This window comes from Eriocheir sinensis, chromosome 19, assembly GCF_024679095.1.
Source record: "Eriocheir sinensis breed Jianghai 21 chromosome 19, ASM2467909v1, whole genome shotgun sequence".
Classification (NCBI taxonomy): Eukaryota; Metazoa; Arthropoda; class Malacostraca; order Decapoda; family Varunidae; genus Eriocheir; species Eriocheir sinensis.
In genome coordinates, this window is record NC_066527.1 from 3,928,931 (window position 1) to 3,949,297 (window position 20,367).

Sequence of the window (20,367 nt, forward strand, 5' to 3'; positions counted from 1 at the left end):
CATCAATACAAGTTATAGGTTTGGCTCAATCTGTTATGTTGACAAGATTCTGATACTGGCATAGTGAAAACCTGCGCTTATAGTCGTTCAACGGTGTCTTCCTGTTGAAGGGCTGCTTGCTAGCTCTGCTCAGACAACACCTGAGTCACTGAAGGAAAGAGCTTAGCAGAAGACTTTAAGCACCACAGTGTTGCTGCCGCCCTTCAGAGGCTCTCGGCAGCTGTCATTATTGGGTGAGGTTGTTGAAGGGGTGTGCGGGGTGCTCCTGGCATAGCCTCACTGCCACTGAGGCATCATGGTGCACTTCATGCTGCCCAAGATCCACCGGCAGCGGAAGAAGTTGCAGCGCGAGATGGCCAAGCAGAAGCGGATGCTGGAGAGCCTCGCCTCAGACCTTGCCAAAGAGGCGGAGAAGGGGGAGGCTCCAGAGGTCTCAACGGAAGCCTGGAGTTCCCTTGGAAAGCCTCACTCCTACCCTCTCGATGAATGCCCGGCTGACAGCCTTGAATGTCCCTCGGCCCTGGGTGGCCCTGAGCTGGCATTTGTCACCCCAGGCCTGCCCCCGCCCCATCCCATACAGGCAGGGGATGAGGTGCTGGGGAGCGTTGTGCCGGGAGGGGATTTGAGGGTGAGTACTGGGCATGGGATGGGGCCGGAGCAGGGTGGTGGGTGTATGAATGGGGCTGATGAGTTTTGTGGACTGTGTGGTGGGTGGGTTTGGGTGAGGAGGGCGAGTTTTTTCTTCGATAACAATGTTTCTACTAATAATGACAGTTTTGTGCCTTGACTCTTTCAGTATAAAATCAATAAAACATGAGCTGTACCTACCATAGACTTTGTATTTGTGATGTTTTTATGTAACATGAAAAAAAAAATCGTTTATCTTTTCAATAATACAAATCCTCCACCTTATTTACCCCCTCCACCACAATAAAGACCCAATTTTTCAAGTTTCACTGAGGCAAATTTTGTTTTTTGATATTTCAAGAGCTTAATTATATACCAGGAAATGTATACAGTATTTCACTCTCATATATCAAAATTCAAATACATACTGCACAATGGAGCATCAGTAGGGCTCAGGGGGAGGAGGGGATCATAGGGGAGAGGGGGAAGGGAAGGGGATGTTTGTTGTTTTTTACGGTAAACGACTTGAGGGCAAAACACAAGCAAAACAAAAAACCCAAGTAGTGGTATTATCTTATGGTCAGGGTATAGGGAGAGGATTAGATGGGAGGAGAAGCCACACAGACAGAAGAAGGCCAAGTAGAGTGTAGGAGAAGGGATAGTGGGAGGGAGGGGGGGGGGGGGGTTGTAGCTCTCTTTAACCTTCCAACAGGAGTAAGGTTCCAAACACTTACCAGATATACTGTACTACAAAAAAATAGTTCACATCACCTCTCATTCACAAACAGGAAAGACAGACAGAAGAACTTTGGGTTTTGTAAATATAAATGACTTTTTACTAACCACCAGCTTGGATGTTTATAATTATTTTTGTGTACGTTTTGCCACTGTTCCCATGATTATTTTATTCTATTTTATTTTTTTCTTGAGGGGCCTCCTCGATGACCCCAGCCCGTTAGTGGTGCAGGCGAATCTTATTTATAGTTCTGCCGTGATATAAATTAAATAGGTGTATGATGATGGTGCTGGTGGTTATGGTGATGATGATGGCAGTGAAAATGGGATGAGAATGATGGTGGTGGTGGTGGTGATGGTTGAAATGGTGGTGATGATGGTGGTAAAGGTGATGATGATGGTAGTGAAAATGGGATGACAATGATGATGATGGTGTTGGCTGTGATGGTATCATTGAAAATTGTACAACATTGATGATGCTGGTAGTGGTGGTGATACTGCTTCTAATGATAATGATAATGGTGATGATGATAGATATAATGGCTTTTCCCACATGGTTAACATCTGCCCTCGTAACCTCGTGGATTTGCTTATTCACGGGAAGGCCCATGAATTCCTTAATGTAATAATTTTGGGTATTCTTATATTTTCTGCTCCGTCAAGTAATTACTCAGTGCATTTTAACCTTTTTTTATTATTTTTTACTGCTTTTGGGTCAGTTATAATGTTTCTAAAGATACACAAAGGGTTTTACTATAGTTGTATAAGGAAACAGTGGTCTACAGCTGTTTTTAGGGGGCCAGTAGATAATTGTGGATTGTTAGCATTCTCAAGTATCTGTTACATCACCCCTGTGGTTTTCAGAGGTTTGTTCAGAGGTAGTTAAAACTGCAAATAAATTGGTTGGCTTCATCGGACGAGTCTTTAATAATAAATCGGAAAAAGTAATATTAAAACTGTATAATTCGTTGGTTCGACCCCGTCTAGAGTACTGTGTACAGTTTTGGTCTCCCTACTACAGAAAAGACATAGAAAAGTTGGAACGGGTCCAACGAAGAGTAACAAAGATGATTCCTAGGTTGAGAAATTTGTCATATGAACAAAGGCTTAAAGAAGTAAATTTATTCAGCCTATCAAAACGAAGAATGCGAGGCGACCTAATAGAAGTGTTTAAAATGTTCAAAGGATTCAGTGATATTAATGCGGAAGATTACTTTACAATTGATCGATCAAATAGAACAAGAAGAAATCACAATTTGAAGATAAGTGGTAAAAGATTCTCGCCGCACGAAGCTAAACACTTCTTCTTCAATCGAGTTGTTAATGTTTGGAACTCTCTACCTTGTGATGTCGTTGATAGTACAACAGTTACGGCCTTCAAGAATAGATTAGACAAGTGTTTTGAATCCAACCAGCAACTAAGATATTACTCATTGTCGTAATAACGTTAAGTTCTTTCGAATACTGGTGTCCTTGTCCGCTTTTATCGCCCGGTTAGTGGTAGCAGTAATGGTAGTTCTTTCCTCTTTCCTACATAAATTCCATGCAGTTTTTCCATGCTGCATGGTTCTTTTTCCTTTCCTGCCAGCTTTGGCTGGAGGGATGGGGGGGTGGGGAGGAGCCTTCGCCTTTGCTGTCCTTCATCTTCCACCTTTGATTAGATAGTTAGTGTAGCTTGTCACAAACAACTCGTCCTCGTAACCACCAGGTCTGTTGTTGTTTTCTCCCTTCTTGTGTTCCTTTGTTTTCTTGTGATGATTGGGGTGACAAAATGGGTGAAAAAAATAGAGGTAAAGCAAGTCCTAAATCACAGGTGTTTCTTATGTTGCAAAGGAAAATAAACTACTATATCAATAACAAAAAATAACAAAACAAACTAAATCACAGGTGTTTCTTATGTTGCAAAGGAAAATAAACTACTATATCAATAACAAAAAATAACAAAACAAACTAAATCACAGGTGTTTCTTATGTTGCAAAGGAAAATAAACTACTATATCAATAACAAAAAATAACAAAACAAGTCCTAAATCACAGGTGTTTCTTATGTTTCAAAGGAAAAAAACTACGATATCAACAACAAAAATTAACAAAACAAACTAAATCACAGGTGTTTCTTATGTTGCAAAGGAAAGAAAACTATGATATCCATAACAAAAAATAACAAAACAAGTCCTAAATCACAGGTGTTTCTTATGTTTCAAAGGAAAAAAAAATACAATATCAACAACAAAAATTAACAAAACAAACTAAATCACAGGTGTTTCTTATGTTGCAAAGGAGAAAAAAACTACAATATCAATAACAAAAAATAACAAGGCAAAACAAACTAAGTTACAGGTGTTTCGAATGTTGCAAAAAATAAATAAGAATAAAAAGATAATATTGACAAAAAAATCAAGGGTGTAAACAAATCCTAAATCACTGCTGTTTCTTATATTGCGTCCAGCTGTTCCCATCATAACCCCATTCCTCCCCCCCAGCCTGGCCCCATGCCTGGTGTGCGGCCGCCGATGGGGGGTGCGGGGGGCATCGTGCCGCCCCCCCAGAGCAAGGGGTCCGGGGCCATGGGGATCATCATGCCCCTCTACACGGTGGGCATCGTGGTCTTCTTCGTCTACACCATCATGAAGGTTAGTCAGGCTTATTTAGGTGTTTATTTATATTTGTTTATTTTATTTGTTCTCTTTACTTGTTTCTCTACTTATTTTCTTCTCTCTCTCTCTCTCTCTCTCTCTCTCTCTCTCTCTCTCTCTCTCTCTCTCTCTCTCTCTCTCTCTCTCTCTCTCTCTCTCTCTCTCTTTCCTCCTTTTGCTTTCTTTCTTCTTCGTTTACGCCATCATGAAGGTCAGTTTTTTATTTTTTATGGAGCAGTGATTATCAGGCATTTTTGTTGTTGTTTCTGTTTTTTGTCCATGAGCTGCCTCCCGCATTGTAAATAGAAAAAAAGTGAGAGAGAAAAAAATATCACTGGTACAGGATAATGCAGCATTCAAACACACACACACACACACACACACACAACACAACACAAAGTAACATCACCAGAAACACCTTGACCCACACACCTCCGTTCCCTTCCCGCAGGTCCTCGTCAAGAATTGGTAGTCTGTGTATGTGTTTGTGTGTGTATTAGAGACAGAGAGAAATATCACTTACAGAATAATACCTCAAAAACACACACAACACAACACAAAGTAACACCAACAGAAACACCTTGACCCACTCACCTTCGTTCCCTTCCCTCAGGTCCTCTTCAAAAAGGGTAATGATGACGACAAGACCCCCAAGCTGAAGGACTTTGGCCTCGACCCTGAGTACCGGAAGTATGTGTTTGCCGAGGAGTACTTAGACAATGCCGACGTGTCCACTCGCGACCAGATTCGGCGGCAGCAACGGGAAGACTCGAGGTCAGCACGACGCAAACACCAACCGGACATGCAGCAGGGGATGACGGACACTAAGATCGGTAAGTGTGTGTGTGTGTTGAAGGATGCAAGTTTGTGTCATTACTGTTCTGTGTGTCATGGTATAGGGAAATTTTGTGTGTGTGTGTGCGTGTGTGTGTGTGTTGCTAAATGTGAAAAAGTGTCTACTGTTGTGCTGCCTATGTGAATGGAGAGGTTGTTTGTGATTATAAGTTGATTTATATTGAGCCTTTTTCATTTGGCTCAATTCTAGAAGCGTGTGTACATATGCTGCGGTTATTATGTTAGGAATTAGGTTTTATTTTAAGGACTGAGGGACTACCAAACACCCGCTAAGTAAACTCTGTACAGTGTTTGCTATTGACAAGAGTAATGTTGGACCTGTCAGCATTCTGAGTCATGAAGAAACTCGAGGAGCCGATCACAAGTGCGGGAGTGCCTGTGTATGTGTGTATGAGGTGTGAATGTCTCTGTGCTCCCTGGGTTGGGGGTTCATGAGGTTTGAACCGTTGGAAAGTGTTGCTGAGGGGTAGTCACATAAGCAAATAGAACTTCTCTCTATAGTTATGGTATCCTGGTCAGCATTCCAGTTTTAATTATGACTGTTCCTCCTATAGAAATATCATAAGCAAATAGAACTTCTCTCTATAGTTATGATATCCTGGTCAACATTCCAGTTTTAATTATTTTCCATGAGTTATGTTCCTCCTATAGAAATATCATTAGCAAATAGAACTTCTCTCTATAGTTATGATATCCAGGTCAACATTCCAGTTTTAATTATTTTCCATGAGTTATGTTCCTCCTATAGAAATATCATAAGCAAATAGAACTTCTCTCTATAGTTATGATATCCTGGTCAACATTCCAGTTTTAATTATTTTCCATGAGTTATGTTCCTCCTATAGAAATATAAGCAAATAGAACTTCTCTCTAGTTATGATATCCAGGTCAACATTCCAATTTTAATTATTTTCCAACTTGAGTTATGTTCCTCCTACAGAAATATCACAATTAATTTTTACTAGGTAGAATTTTTCGGGGTTTTGCATGGCAGGAAACAGTGCCCATAGTTCTGGTATTCAGTTTTACCTTTATTTTTTTCAATTTTAATTATCCTCTGACTTGATCCGTTGTTCTTCCTATTCCAATATTACAAGCTCTTGATCTTCACAAACTATCAAGTATTTTTGAAGGCTCAGAGAAAAGATTTTTGGCTTCTTCATGGGAGGGCAGAATGCAGGGCCAGTAATGGGCTTGTGGTGACCTGTGGAGCCACGACCTCACGTTACTGTTTTGCCCCACTGCTGCCTCAAGGAGCGAGAGTGAGCCGCACACAGGGAAAGATGGACACTAAGGGAAAGAAGCTGGGTAGGTCCTCCTCTGTCTTGCCTATGCCTGTCTTTTTCTCGTATTTTATTTCAAACTTTTTACACCATTTTCACTATAGTCTGTTCACTTAAGTCCGACCCAAGCTGACAACATAAACCTAAGCGTGTTTGCAAGCTGAGTGCTGATTGGCTACTGCTATGGCTTCCAAGTTTTCTTTAACTCGTCCGCTGCGATTGGCATGTATTTCGCCTTCACTGGTAGCCTGGTAACATACACTCCCAGGTCTTTCTCTGCCTCTGTGGTGGATAGTGGAGTGTTTCCCATGTGGTATTGGTGTGCTGTATATCCCCTCCCAAGGTGCAGGAGTCTACATTTTTCTTCATTGAATTCTAACAGCCACTTTTTGTTCCTTTCCTGTAGTTTGGTGAGGTCTGACTGTAGGAAATCCGCAGTCAAGTTTGTGTTTATCTCGCGCAGCACTTTCTGCTAATCTGCACTGTGCTTACGAACACGCTTAGGTTTATGTTGTCAGCTTGGGTCAGACTTAAGCGAACAGACTATAGTGTTTCTATTTTGAGTAAAGCTTCATTTCTCCTCTCGTTTGGTTATGTTGATCTGAAGGTCTTTCTTTTTTTGACCTGTGAATGAGCACAGCGCACATATTGACTTTGATTGCCTATGAGGAATGGAAGAATGATAAGCAACCAACCACTTTCCACCACCTCATTCCACACAGTCCACCCTGCACCCAGATGGCCATTCCACCTAGCTCCATCACCCATGTCATCCTCCTCACCCTCCTAATCTCATTCTGTCTCCCCTCTTCAATTGTAATAACTCCATTTTCACTTTCTTTGCTTTTAATCACTTCATTCTCACTCATTCCCACTTATACTCACCTTCACTCACTCTCCACTCCTCTTGTTTTCATTTCTCACTCACCCTTTTTCTCACCCTCATCCACTTTGCTTCTCCATTCTTCTTGCTTTATCTTACACTATTGTCTTTCTTATTTACTTCTATCTTTTCCATTGTCATTTTCACATGCACAACTTCTTCCAATATCACTCATCCCATCTCCCGCCTCATCCACCTCTGTTTATCACGCTTACTCATGTCAAACGCACCCACCATGCTGCCCCAGGGGAGTGGTATCTCCCTGAAGGCTTCCTCACCCAGTCTTTGGATCAAGATTCTGACACGGACTTAATCTCGGGAGGCGCCAGCATCAACCAGTCAGCCCAGGAGACGTACAGAGACCGCCTGCTTGAAGGACTCAGAGCCACTATGCAGGAGTCCTTGAGGTCCCAGGGAAGACGAACGGGGACGAATCAGGATATTCTGAACCTCTTAAAGGAGAAATATGGGTTCGATATGGATCTGGACGAGGAGGAGGAAGAGGACGAGAGCCAGTATGAGGAGCCTGATTTGTCTGGCTTCTCATCCCTCAGAGGTGAAGCAAGCATAAGAGGTACCAGTGACCCCAGACATCCATTACCGACCAGGCAGTACACGCTTGACCTGTCGGAGTTAAGGAATGAACACCCACTGACCGACGAGGGTAAGGGGGAGAGTGAGTCGGATGTGGACGATCCCTACCCGAGTAAGGGCTTCCAGGCACGGCACAACACCCTCAACCTGTCGGAGTTCCAGGAAGAAGCCGGCTTACCTCAGGACCAGTGCTCACCTCCGGGCTTTCTGGAGGCACTGGAGGAAGGATTGCGGCGGAGAAAGGTCACGTGGAGGCTTAGCTCGGAGGATGACTCGAGTCCTGGCAGTGAGGAACACCAGGAGATGGGAGCCTCGGAGAACTTACAACAGGAACCCAAAGTAGGAGACTCGCCAGAAGTTAGTGAGTGTTGTGGCGAGGACAGGGAGAGTGATGCCGGGTCCTCTGCCTCTCAAACGCCGCCTCACCCCATGCCCTCCTCGCAGGCACACACGGAGGATCTAGGGGCTGAACAAGGTGATTCTGTAACTCCCATACGCTTGCCTGGCTTCAAGTTGTGTCCTGGTGACCCATACCCCCGTAATTTCCCTTCTGTTATGCTTTTAGTTCATTTGGAGAGTACAACAAACGCCATCGGTTTGTTGACACTCGTACTGGAAAACCACATGCCTGTAATTTCCCTTCCGTTAGGCTTCTAGTGTTTGGATTTGAGAGTACAACAAACACGCTATCAGTTTGTTGACACTCATACTGGAAAACCACAGAGAAGTTGACCACTGAAGGAATTATCTCACATGTAAATGTACGCTAGATGTAAACTGCCAGCTGAAAGTGATCAGTACGGAGCAGCACCAGTACTCAAGGTTGCATCCGTTACTTGTCGTGGTATCCTGTGAACGGTAGAACCTGTACTGAGGGAGACTATGTAATGTGCTTACTTTTACTAGTCAGCTGTAGTGGCTTGTTTCCTATACCCTGAGTACAGAGGCTAAACAAGGAGCTGTGTACAGTGCTGGGGATGTGAATGAGGAGCAAAGAAGGTGGAAGGTGTCACAGAATTAGAGGGAGAATGAGAGTGAATGAGGGGCAAAAAGGATGGAAGGTGTCCTCCATTTCCAACTAGGTGACTCAATGTGTTAATGTTCTCCGGTTATCACCCAAGATGTTTACACTGTCCTCTTTTGCCTTCCACGCTGCAGCAAAGACTGACTGTGACAAAAGTAAGTAGGGAAGGGTGTACACTGCATGCACTTCTTGTTGGTTAGTTAGAGAAAGTTATGCCAGTATTGCTAATGGGAGAAATTGGGACATGTTAGACGGAGAGGTTCGGACATATTACAGGGACACCATATAACCACTGTAGTTGCGGCACCGTAAATATACAGGTTATACAGAGGGTGCTTGGGATATTTTACAGGGAGTGTTTTGAGATGTTTTAGAGGGATAAATTTAGGACATTTTAGAGTTGGATTATCTTACAGAGAGGTTGGGACAGCTTACAGGGAGTTGGATGTTACTAGGAGTGGTTTGGGACATCTTACCGGTAGTGGTTTGGGATATCTTACAGGTAGTGGTTTGGGACATCTTACAGGTAGAGTGGTTTGGGACATCTTACAGGTAGAGTGGTTTGGGACATCTTACAGGTAGAGTGGTTTAGGACATTTTACAGGTAGAGTGGTTTGGGACATCTTACAGGTAGTGGTTTGGGACATCTTACAGGTAGAGAGGTTTGGGACATCTTAAAGGTAGAGTGGTTTGGGACATCATACAGGTAGTGGTTTGGGACATCTTACAGGTAGTGGTTTGGGACATCTTACAGGTAGAGTGGTTTGGGACATCTTACAGGTAGAGTGGTTTGGGACATCTTACAGGTAGTGGTTTGGGACATCTTACAGGTAGAGTGGTTTGGGACATCTTACAGGTAGAGTGGTTTGGGACATCTTACAGGTAGTGGTTTGGGACATCTTACAGGTAGTGGTTTGGGACATCTTACAGGTAGTGGTTTGGGACATCTTACAGGTAGTGGTTTGGGACATCTTACAGGTAGAGTGGTTTGGGACATTTTACAGGTACCGTAGTAGTTTGGGACATCTTACAGGGAGAGGTTGAGAGATTTTACAAGGGTAGGTTGGACATTTTTAAAAGAGTGTTTGGGTCATCTCACAGGGGCATCTTTTAAGGCATGAGGTCAGGGTCAAGGAGTGTTATTATTACGATTATAAATTTACTAGTCCATGGCAGAAACAGGTCAAGCCTTAGCGTTCAGATTCATAGGATATTTCACCCAGTCAAAAAAATATATATAGGCGTGCCAAATATAAAGGTTAAGTTATAAAATGCACATGTCACCTCTATGCATGTCTAAGGTTCCCCTCTAAATTATATCGTATTAACCTGGTAAGTATTTCCAGCGATGCAATCTTATATCCTAGTTGAATTTCTTAACTTCGCTCATCTTGGGGTGGGATGTCTTGTATAGAGTATGTAGGTGGCTATTTATAGGAACGGCATTGAACAGCATAGGGTGAGTGTTGAATGTAATAAGCATATCATCGTACTAGTTCTATCTTGTGTAGGAGAGAAATAATACCGTCTGATTATTGTGAAATGGAAAAGAAACGGAAAAAAAGGAAAATGTAAAAACTAATAGAGTAAACATAAGGTGGAAGACTGAGAGAGAGAGAGAGTGAGCTCAATTGATTTTGTGCATGTGTGTGTGTGTGTGTGTGTGTGTGTGTGTGTGAGTGTGCGCACCTCTGCATGTGTCTTCACCACTTCACTAGACTGTCGATCTTTCCACATGAAGAACGAGGTGAGGAACGGGTGTTTGGTAGTCCCGTCAGGAGGGCATTAATGAGGGGAAAAGTGGTGGACCAGGAAGGAAGGACTTAAAGAGAAGGGGAAGAAAGGGGTTAGGTTTCATATAGAGGGAAAGAAAGAGGACAAGAATGGGAGGCAGTGAGAGTTTAGGTCACAGGGAAGGTTGAAAATAAGGGACAAAGTGGCAGACAGGAAAGGAAGGACTTCTAGAGGAGGAAAAAAGAGGGGTCAGGCTTCACATAGAGGGAGAGAAAGAGGAAAAATATGAAAGGCAGTGTCAGTTTAGGCCACAAGGAAGGTTGAGAAGAAGGAACAAAGAAGCAGACAGGGAGGGAAGGACTTACAGAGGAGGAAAAGAAAGGGGTCAGGCTTCATATAAAGGGAGAGAAAGAGGAGTGGGAAGTAGTGTAAGTCCAGGCCAGAGGGAAGGGATGAAAAGAAGAGACAAAAAGTGGCCATTAGCGCCCTATGCAGGAAGTAGGAGAGGCAGGCAGTATTTGAAATTCCACTGTCGAGGGAAGCAAAGGAACAGAGACGAGGAGTGAAACAGGAATAGATAAGCCAACACAACACTTTTAGGTAGGTAGGGAGGGAAAGGGGCAGACAGTGAAAGGCAGAGGGAAGAGACATCACAGCTACACTTTAAGATAGGGAGGGGAAGGGGCAGACAGTGAAAGGCAGAGGGAATAGACATCACAGCAACACTTTAAGATAGGGAGGGGAAGGGGCAGACAGTGAAAGGCAGAGGGAATAGACATCACAGCAACACTTTTAGATAGGGAAGGAAAGGGGCAGACAGTGAATGGCAGAGGGAATAGACATCACAGCAACACTTTAAGATAGGGAGGGAAAGGGGCAGACAGTGAATGGCAGAGGGAATAGACATCACAGCTACACTTTAAGATAGGGAGGGAAAGGGGCAGACAGTGAATGGCAGAGGGAATAGACATCACAGCAACACTTTAAGATAGGGAAGGAAAGGGGCGGACAGTGAATGGCAGAGGGAATAGACATCACAGCAACACTTTAAGATAGGGAGGGAAAGGGGCAGACAGTGAATGGCAGAGGGAATAGACATCACAGCTACACTTTAAGATAGGGAGGGGAAGGGGCAGACAGTGAATGGCAGAGGGAATAGACATCACAGCAACACTTTAAGATAGGGAGGGAAAGGGGCAGACAGTGAATGGCAGAGGGAAGAGACATCACAGCTACACTTTAAGATAGGAATGGAGGGACAGGGAGTGTTGATACAGCCCACAGAGGAAGAGGGAAGGGACAGGCAGTGATGGTAAGGGGCATATAGATGGTGAGGGAAGGCAGGAATAGACATCACAACACTTAGATAGGAGAGGAGGGGAGGGCGTTGATGTTGCAAGCCCGAGGAGGAAGGAAGGGACAGGCAGTGATGATATACTCCACAGAGGAAAGGAGAGAGACAGGCAGTGAAGAATAGACAGTCATCACAACACTTAGACAGGAGAGGAGGGGAGAGCGTTGATGTTGCAAGCCCGAGGAGGAAGGGGGTGGGGCAGGCAGTGATGCTAAGGGCCCCACAGAGGACGAGCAGCTGGACCATCTGCGGCGGCGGCTGGAGGAGACGGAGCGGGCCATGGAGCGCCTCATGAGTCAGATGGGGTCGGTGACGGACAAGCTCACTGCCGCCAAGATCACGGAAGTTCTCTCACAGGCACAGTTCCAAGCCAAGATTCTCAAGGTCAGGGGCTGTGTGTGAGTGGTGGCTGTACATGCTGCCCTGGGACCATGCACACACACACACACATACAGTCACGCACACACAGTCACGCACACACACTAAGGACTCTTGAAACACCCACATGTACATACAGTCCCAGGGTAGTCCGCAGAAGAGCTAGTCCAGACCTGCCCAGACCAGTCCCATAACACCGCTCGACAGACTGTGGTGTCTCATGTTTTTCTTCACTCGTAATATAAAAAATTCTCGTTGCTTTTCACAATTTTTTTTTTTCCTTATCGGCTGTTTTCACTCACTACTCCTTGGCTTTTGTGGTGGTAGATTAGGAGCAATTTTTTATTCAGTGTTCGTTTTATAAGTTTCTCAGTACTCTACCCACACCTGCTGCATCTGCTCAAAATTATTGTATCCCTGCCCTTGCTCTTGCTGTATAGGTGACCCGTTGGAGAGTCAGGCCTTCATATCGGCACAACCTGTAAAAATAAAAACAAAACAAGCAATCTCCTAGTTTAACATGTGGTCTAAGCCTTGAATACATCTGGCTTAGTTTGACAGTGCTCGCTCACATATGTTGCGTCACCCTCTGGTCACGTCAAGCTCTGATAACGCAGCACACATCACTGGCTTTATTTACTTATTTACTTTTTCCCTTGAGCTGTTTCCTTCACTATAAAAAAAGAGCAACTGAGCTAATATAAAACGAGATGGATGGCAGATTTACGAACACCACTGCACACTCACCTTATTTCCACCTGGCAGGCTCTGTGATGCACCTCTTAAACTAGCACCACTTATTATATACCTCCCGACTGACACATGCAGATTGTCCCTTATAAACTCTTTCAAGAAGGGAACAAGCTCTGTTTATAAGGGAGTATGTCAAGGCACCTCTCCTTCCAAAACTGACCTTTCCTCTGGACACTTGTTTGCTTTCACAGGAGTAGTGTTACATACCTCACGACAAACTAACACATGCAAATTGTCCCTTATAAACTCTTTCAAGAAGGGAACAAGCTCTGTTTATAAGGGAGTATGTCAAGACACCTCTCCTTCCAAAACTCATCTTCTGGACACTTGTTTGCTTTCACAGGAGTAGCAATTAGTGGACCTTCTTTTTTATTTTTTATTTGTTTTATCCCCTTGAGCTTTTTCCTTTACCGTAAAAAAGTGACCTGCTTCTGTTTTGTTCGCAGCTCATGATTTACGAGTTTTTATTTTATTTTCTGCCCTGGCCGAGAGTTGCCGTTGGTGCGAGTGACAGGTCTGTGGCAAGTCTGGACAGCGGCTTCTCGATAGTAATAAGGTTTTGGTGTGTTTTGGGATGTTTCTAATGTAACCGTCCTCTTCCTTGCCTCCTCCTCCTACTCCTCCGTCGGTTCCTCTCCTTCCCCCTCCTCCTCCTCTTTCCTCTTCCTCCACCCCTACTAATACACTAATACTAACATCATATCACTCGCAACACATTTTCTTTTCTCATTTTGTTATACGTAATGTGTTTATCCATTTTCCGCTATGTTTTCCTCCAACACCACAAATCCATGGACTCTGGCTAACCCATAAATGATTCTTTGATGATTGTTCCTGTATCTCTCAACACACACACACACACACACACACACACATACACATAACACACACACACATAACACACACACACACAACACACACACGGCACAGTCTCCACGGCAATCTCTGGCATATTAGCAGAACTTGACCACTACTCTCATGGTCACTCACCTCGCCCCCCTCAGGAGAAGGAGGAGCTCAGCAAGGTGACGGAGGAAGAAGAGGGGAAGAAGAAGAAGGAGAAGGAGGAGGTGGTGGAGGAGGGAGATGAAAAGGGGGGGAGGCGGAGGGAGGGGAGGAGGAATATATCTCGCAGTGGAGTTAAGTGTTGCTGTCCCTCAGACTTCAAGACGCAGGATTTAAGAAGTAACGCAAGAAACCCAATTCGCTGTGGATGTGTTTCTTCCTCCTCCTTCTCTCCACCTTCTCCCCCTTTCCCTTCCTCCTCCCCCTCCTTCCCCTCCTCTGCCTCCTCCTCTTCCTCGCCTCTGTGCACCTGTAAACCTCCCTCCTCCTATCCTTCTCCAACCACAAAATTACCTTCCTCCCCCTCCTCTTCCTCGTCCTCCGCCTCTGTTTGTACCTGTCCACCGTACCTTAATCAGGCCATTCCTCTTGGTTATGCTAAATTGTTTATGGGGAGGAACAGCTACACCAATCACCCTGCCTACACGTACACCTGCAACACCAGTAACACCAGCAACACCTCACACATCACCACCACCAGACAAGCATCACCACCACAGAGACACACCACACAAAACCACACTCACATACACTCACCACACCACCCACGCCACACACACACCCCAGCACCTCACCCCACCACCCCTTCCCCCGCCACGCCCCCCAAGGACCCGCCCCCCACAGCCAGTAACCTCGCGAGAGATAAAAGAGACATCAGGAGGGAAGGAAGAGAAGGGAGAGAGAAGAACAGCTCCTCCCTCTCCTCCTCCTCTTCCTCCTCCTCCGGTAGTAAGAGAACTCCCTCCACTGCGAGATGCGTAAGTTTCCTCCCTCTCCTTCTCCTCCTCTCCTCGCCTCTCCTCTCCTCGCATCCAATCGCCATTTTGCTAATAGACTTTTTTATTTATTTATTTATTTATTTATTTTTTTTTTTTTCGAGTGCACCAGTTCGTTCGTTTGTTTGTTTGTCGGTGCACGGATGGACATGCTTGTAGTTTGTCGTCCTTCTGTTTGTGTTGCTTGTATTGTGTTGTCCTAGTTTTGTCATGTTGTGTGTTTGTTTTGTTTTATCCGTCTGGTTCTGTCGTCTTTTTCTGCTCATGTTTTGTTTTGTGTTGTCTCGTTTCTTTTGTCATTTTCTGTCCTGCTGTCATATTCCTTCCTTCCATTGTCTTGCCCTCGTGTCTTGCTCTTATTTTCCTTCTTGTCTTGTTGTCTTTTCTTCCTCCTCCTTCTCTCTTCCTCCTTCCCCTCTGCCGCCCCTGTGCACCTGTAAGCCTCCCTCCTCCTCCTCTTATCCTTTTCTTATCCTTCTCCAACCTCAAAATCCTCCTCCTCCTCCTCCTCCTCCTCCTATTCTTTGTGTCCTCTCCTATCATGTTTTTTTTTATCCATTACCATCTCTAGTTAATTCTCTTTCATGCCCTTCTTTCATCATGCCGTCTTGCCGTTCTGTCTCGTCTCATACCGTTCTTTCCTGCCCTCATGTTTCTGGAAGTCCTTTTTATCCATTGCTGTTTCCTTTAGTTTCCCCTTCCTTGTCATTGTTATATCTTGTCCTGCTGTTTTGTCTCGTACTGTTCTTCCCTGCCCTCATGTTTCTGGAAGTCCTTTTTATCCATTGCTGTTTCCTTTAGTTTCCCCTTCCTTGTCATTGTTATATCTTGTCTTCCTGTTATGTCTCGTACTGTTCTTTCCTGCCCTCATGTTTCCGGAAGTCCTTTTTATCCATTGCTGTTTCCTTTAGTTTCCCCTTCCTTGCAATTGTTATATCTTGTCTTCCTGTTTTGTCTCGTACTGTTCTTTCCTGCCCTCATGTTTCCGGAAGTCCTTTTTATCCATTGCTGTTTCCTTTAGTTTCCCCTTCCTTGTCATTGTTATATCTTGTCTTCCTGTTATGTCTCGTACTGTTCTTTCCTGCCCTCATATTTCTGGAAGTCCTTTTTATCCATTGCCGTATCCATTAGTTTGCCTTTCCTTGTCATTGTTATATCTTGTCTTCCTGTTTTGTCTCGTACCGTTCTTTCCTGCCCTCATGTTTCCGGAAGTCCTTTTTATCCATTGCTGTTTCCTTTAGTTTCCCCTTCCTTACCATTGTTATATCTTGTCTTCCTGTTTTGTCTCGTACCGTTCTTCCCTCCCCTCACGTTTCCGGAAGTCCTTTTTATCCATTGCTGTTTCCTTTAGTTTCCCCTTCCTTGTCATTGTTATATCTTGTCCTGCTGTTTTGTCTCGTACCGTTCTTCCCTGCCCTCATGTATCCGGAAGTCCTTTTTATCCATTGCCGTATCCATTAGTTTGCCTTTCCTTGCCATTGTTTTGTCTTGTCTTGCTGTGTTGTCTTGCTCCACTGACTGACTCGGGCCGAACCACAGACTGGGTAGACCAAACAGGGCCCAGACTCGCTGTAAGAATGTATGAATGGGGTGCAGGAAAGCTAGTCGCAGGAAAATGAGGAGCTTGTATATACCATGGAAGAAGTCTTATAATATCGTAGTTAATTTTAGTGGGTCCTTCGTTTGTCTAGTTTTGTTCCGGGGAAGATAAGTATTTAGTTTTGATGTTTTATAGGAAAATACAAGTTGGAGGAGAGTGAAAAGCTTGTATATACCATGAAAGAAGTCTTATAATATCTTGGTTAATTTTAGTGGGTCCTTTATTTGTCTAGGTTTGTTTAGGGGGAAGACAAGTTGTATTCTGTTTTTCTCAGGTATGATGAAATGGCAAGCTAAGTGTGTGTGTGTGTGTGTGTGTGTGTGTGTGTGTGTGTGTGTGTGTGTGTGTTTAAAAGGATACACGTGGGCAGCATCAACACACACACACATACAGAGTTCAGTGAAGGATGAGAGAGTGGCAGCGCAGGAAAGGTTGGATGTTTCTGAAGGGGTGTGCTGCTAAGTGTTGCTGTGATGGGTGTTGTACCCTGGATGGCATGTTGAGCCGCTGTGTTGTTGTGCTGTGTAACCTGTTCTTTGTGAAGGTGTTTCCAATAACAAGTTTGCTTTACTAACTTAACCAGCCATGAAAACAATCAGGGTGTAGTATTGTTTTTATTATTAATGTCATTGATATTATCATTATTTTATTTATTGTTGTTGTGGTTGTTGTACTAGTGCTTTTGAGACAAGTCTGTCATCGGTGCCAAGTAAATATTTTAGCCCAAGCTCCCCTCATGGATGAGTGGCTGCTGCTGGAGAGTGTTTGCCTCGGTGGTGTGCCTGTGAGGGTGTGGGTGTGATGTGTGTGGCAGCAGGAGCCATGTCTGACTGTGTCCTCTCTGCAGGAGGAGGTGAGTGAGATCACCAGCGAGGAGGAGCCCAGCAGCGAGCAGTTCACGGCCACGCTCAGCGAGGACACCTCCCTCCCCACCTCCCTGCGCCGCCACCTGCAGGAGCTACAGGTAGACCAGCTGTCCAGCATTTCAGAGGCCCTTTATGGGGAGGTTAAGCAGCTGCAGGATGGGGGGAGGGGCGGAGCTAACCTGAGGGCCGGGGACTCCACCTCAGAGGAGGAGCCCCTGGAGGAGGACCAGGTTGTAGTTCCCGAGCTGAAGGTAGAAGGTGTAACTGTCCTTTCCTCCCCTGCTACTGTAGACACCTCCCCTCCCCTACACCCTGCTCCACAGGGGGAGGGCAGCACCCCAGGCCAGCCCCAGGGGGAGGCTCCCACTGAAGAAAAGGCCTCCCCTGGGGTGGGCCAGGGGGTTGCTGCCCCCGAGGAGGGTCACACAAATGTTTCAGCATTACGAGAGGCTCTGTCTGAAGGTGACAAGGCCAGGGCTCAGGGGACAGCAGCCCCAGGACCACCCGAGGCCCCCAGCACCCCCCCTAAGGCCCAGGAGCCGCCAGAAGCTCCAGCCAAGCCCGAAGAGGCTGCACCAGCTCCTGCCAAGGCCACCCCGCCCACCCCCAAGGAGGTGACGTTCAAGCTTCCCTCGTACTCCTCCTCCACCAGCGCCACAGGGGATGAGGAGGGGCCCTCAGAGGCCACAGAGACCGGCGCAGACATCTCTGACTTCGTGTCCTTCGCCGAGGAGAACCACACAGAGGAGGAGCAGTTGCCAGCCCAGGTGGTGCTGCAGGAGGATGTGCCTGAGGTGGTGTACAAGGCTGCAAACGCTCCCCAGGACGCTGCTGTAGGAACAACCAGCAAGGGCACGTCCACCCAGACCCAGGCGGCCCAGAGCACGGAGCACAGCACACAGACCGACAAGGAGCGGGAGATCGCCGTGATGGGGCTGGACACCTCCTTCCACCACGAGAAAGATGCCCCCTCAGTGCCACCAGAAGTGCCGGAGATCCTTCTTGATGCCCTGCTGCCCTCGGAGACGCAGTTGCTGGTAAAGGACACCAAGGACACCAATGTTGAGATAGAGAGCAGCGAGGCGGGCGTGGCTCCCTGCATCGTGACCAGCCACGTCAGTCTGGCCATACTGGGGCTGGAGGGGGGTCCATCAGGCCCTATACAAGTGCAGACAGCCTCCTCCTCCACCACCACCCCACAGACGGTTTCCTCCACCTCTGCCCCGCAGCAGCATCCAGCACAGCCCACCTCCACACCAGCAAACCCTCAGGAGCCAGCAAGCACACCTCAGCCCAGCACCAGCACAGCCTCTCCCAGCAAGGGGGCGGCATCCGTGGCAGAGTCATCCCCTGGGCCCACAATGGTCGCCCCGCTCTTCACCTCGCCCAGTCCAGTGGTCAGCACCATCACTGCCAACCAGTTCGTTAAGGAGAAGACGCCGGAGAGAACACAAGTCATCAAGGAAACACCCCAGAAAGAAGGTGATTCTGTGGTGACGGCTCCCTTCTTTGCCGCAGCCACCTCAGCCGTCAGCACCATCACCGCCGACCAGTTCATCAAGGAGAAGACGCCAGAGAGGACAAAAGTCATCAAGGAGACGCCCCAGAAAGAAGGCGATGCTGTGATGGTTGCCCCGCTGTTCACTGCCCCGGCCCCGGTGGTCAGTTCAATAACGGCTGACCAGTTCATGAAAGAGAAGACTCCTGAGAGAACGCAGGTCATCAAAGAAACCCCAAAAAAAGAGGGCGATGCTGTGGTAACGGCTCCCTTCTTCACTGCGGCCACGCCTGCCGTCAGCACCATCACCTTTGACCAGTTCATCAAGGAGAAGACGCCAGAGAGAACGCAGGTCATGAAGGAGACGCCCCAGAAAGAGGGTGACTCAGTAATGGCTGCTCCCTTCTTTGCCGCAGCCACCTCAACCGTCAGCACCATCACCGCCGACCAGTTCATCAAGGAAAAGACGCCAGAGAGAACGCCAGTAATGAAGATGATGCCCAAGAAAGAAGGTGATGCTGTGATTGTTGCCCCGCTGTTCACTGCCCCGGCCCCGGTGGTCAGCTCCATAACAGCCGACCAGTTCATGAAAGAGAAGACACCAGAGAGAACGCAGGTCATTAAAGAGACGCCCAAGAAAGAGGGCGATGCCGTGGTGACATCTCCCTTCTTCACCGCAGCCACGCCTGCCGTCAGCACCATCACCTTTGACCAGTTTTCCAAAGAAAAGACGCCGGAGAGGATGCAGGTCATGAAGGAGACGCCCCAAAAGGAGGGTGACTCCGTGATGGCTGCTCCCTTCTTTGCCTCCGCTGGCCCTGCGGTCAGCACGCTCACCGCTGACCAGTTCGCCTCAGAGCCCACACCTCCCACCAAGACTGTGGGTGGGGAGGTGGTGGGGGAGCCTCCTGCCCCTGCCCCGTCCCGCCCCGCCGTGGAGGCTGTAGCCGAGGCCATCGTTGCCTCCACCACCCGTGCGGCCCTGGACCACTTGGCCTCCCTGCAGGACTCCCCCACGCCCTCCACCGATGAGTCATCTGCCTCCACCGTCCTGGAGAGGGAGGCAGCCCAGGAGAGGGTGGAGGCTGCCCTCGCTGAGGCCGTAAGGGAGGAGGCATCCCCCCCAGCTCCCCCAGTAAGGCTGTGTGGCCGCCCTCTCTCCCCAGCCTGACTCATCCACTAAACCTGCCATGCCTCCTTCCCTCCTCCTGCTGCCTCCTCCTTCCTCCTTCCTCCTTGCTCTACCCCTCCAAGCCTCACCAACACCCTCCTTCCTAGTCTGTCTCTTCCTCCTCCTCCGTGCCACCAAGCCTAACCAGTTGTTTTGTTGCTGCTTGCAGGATTTAAGTACCCAGACGGTCCTGTCCTTCATACAGCTGCTCAGCTTTATTATATGTATAGTATATAGGTACATACACATGCTCACAAATAAGTACATATATATTTTATTTTTATTTTGAATAGATGTTATAGGATTGTGTGAAGATGTCTGTCCAGCAGAGAACATACAGAAAAATGTATTTGAACAAAAAGGTTATGCATCAGTTTAGCAACTGCACTAGTTTTTGTAAAAGGAATGGTTGATTTTAATTTTTAATCCTAGACATATTGGAATTATTTTTGGTTTAATTTTCTTTTTAGAATTCTCAATTATTTTTTCGTATCCTTTTTCTGTGTTCCACCTCCTGTGCAGGGAAACATGTATT

At 46.5% G+C, this 20,367-nt stretch overlaps 1 protein-coding gene across 1 annotated transcript in view; it reads left to right on the forward strand.

Annotated features, from left to right (window-relative positions):
* Positions 1-20,367, forward strand: part of LOC127000950 (mucin-2-like) — a 65,427-nt gene that overhangs the window by 28,658 nt on the left and 16,402 nt on the right. The window contains exons 4-10 of the mRNA XM_050865126.1: positions 3,846-3,995; positions 4,612-4,831; positions 6,108-6,161; positions 7,267-8,088; positions 11,952-12,109; positions 13,774-14,679; positions 17,145-19,796. Coding sequence (XP_050721083.1) covers positions 3,846-3,995; positions 4,612-4,831; positions 6,108-6,161; positions 7,267-8,088; positions 11,952-12,109; positions 13,774-14,679; positions 17,145-19,796 — 4,962 coding nt within the window. The remainder of the gene's footprint in view (positions 1-3,845; positions 3,996-4,611; positions 4,832-6,107; positions 6,162-7,266; positions 8,089-11,951; positions 12,110-13,773; positions 14,680-17,144; positions 19,797-20,367) is intronic.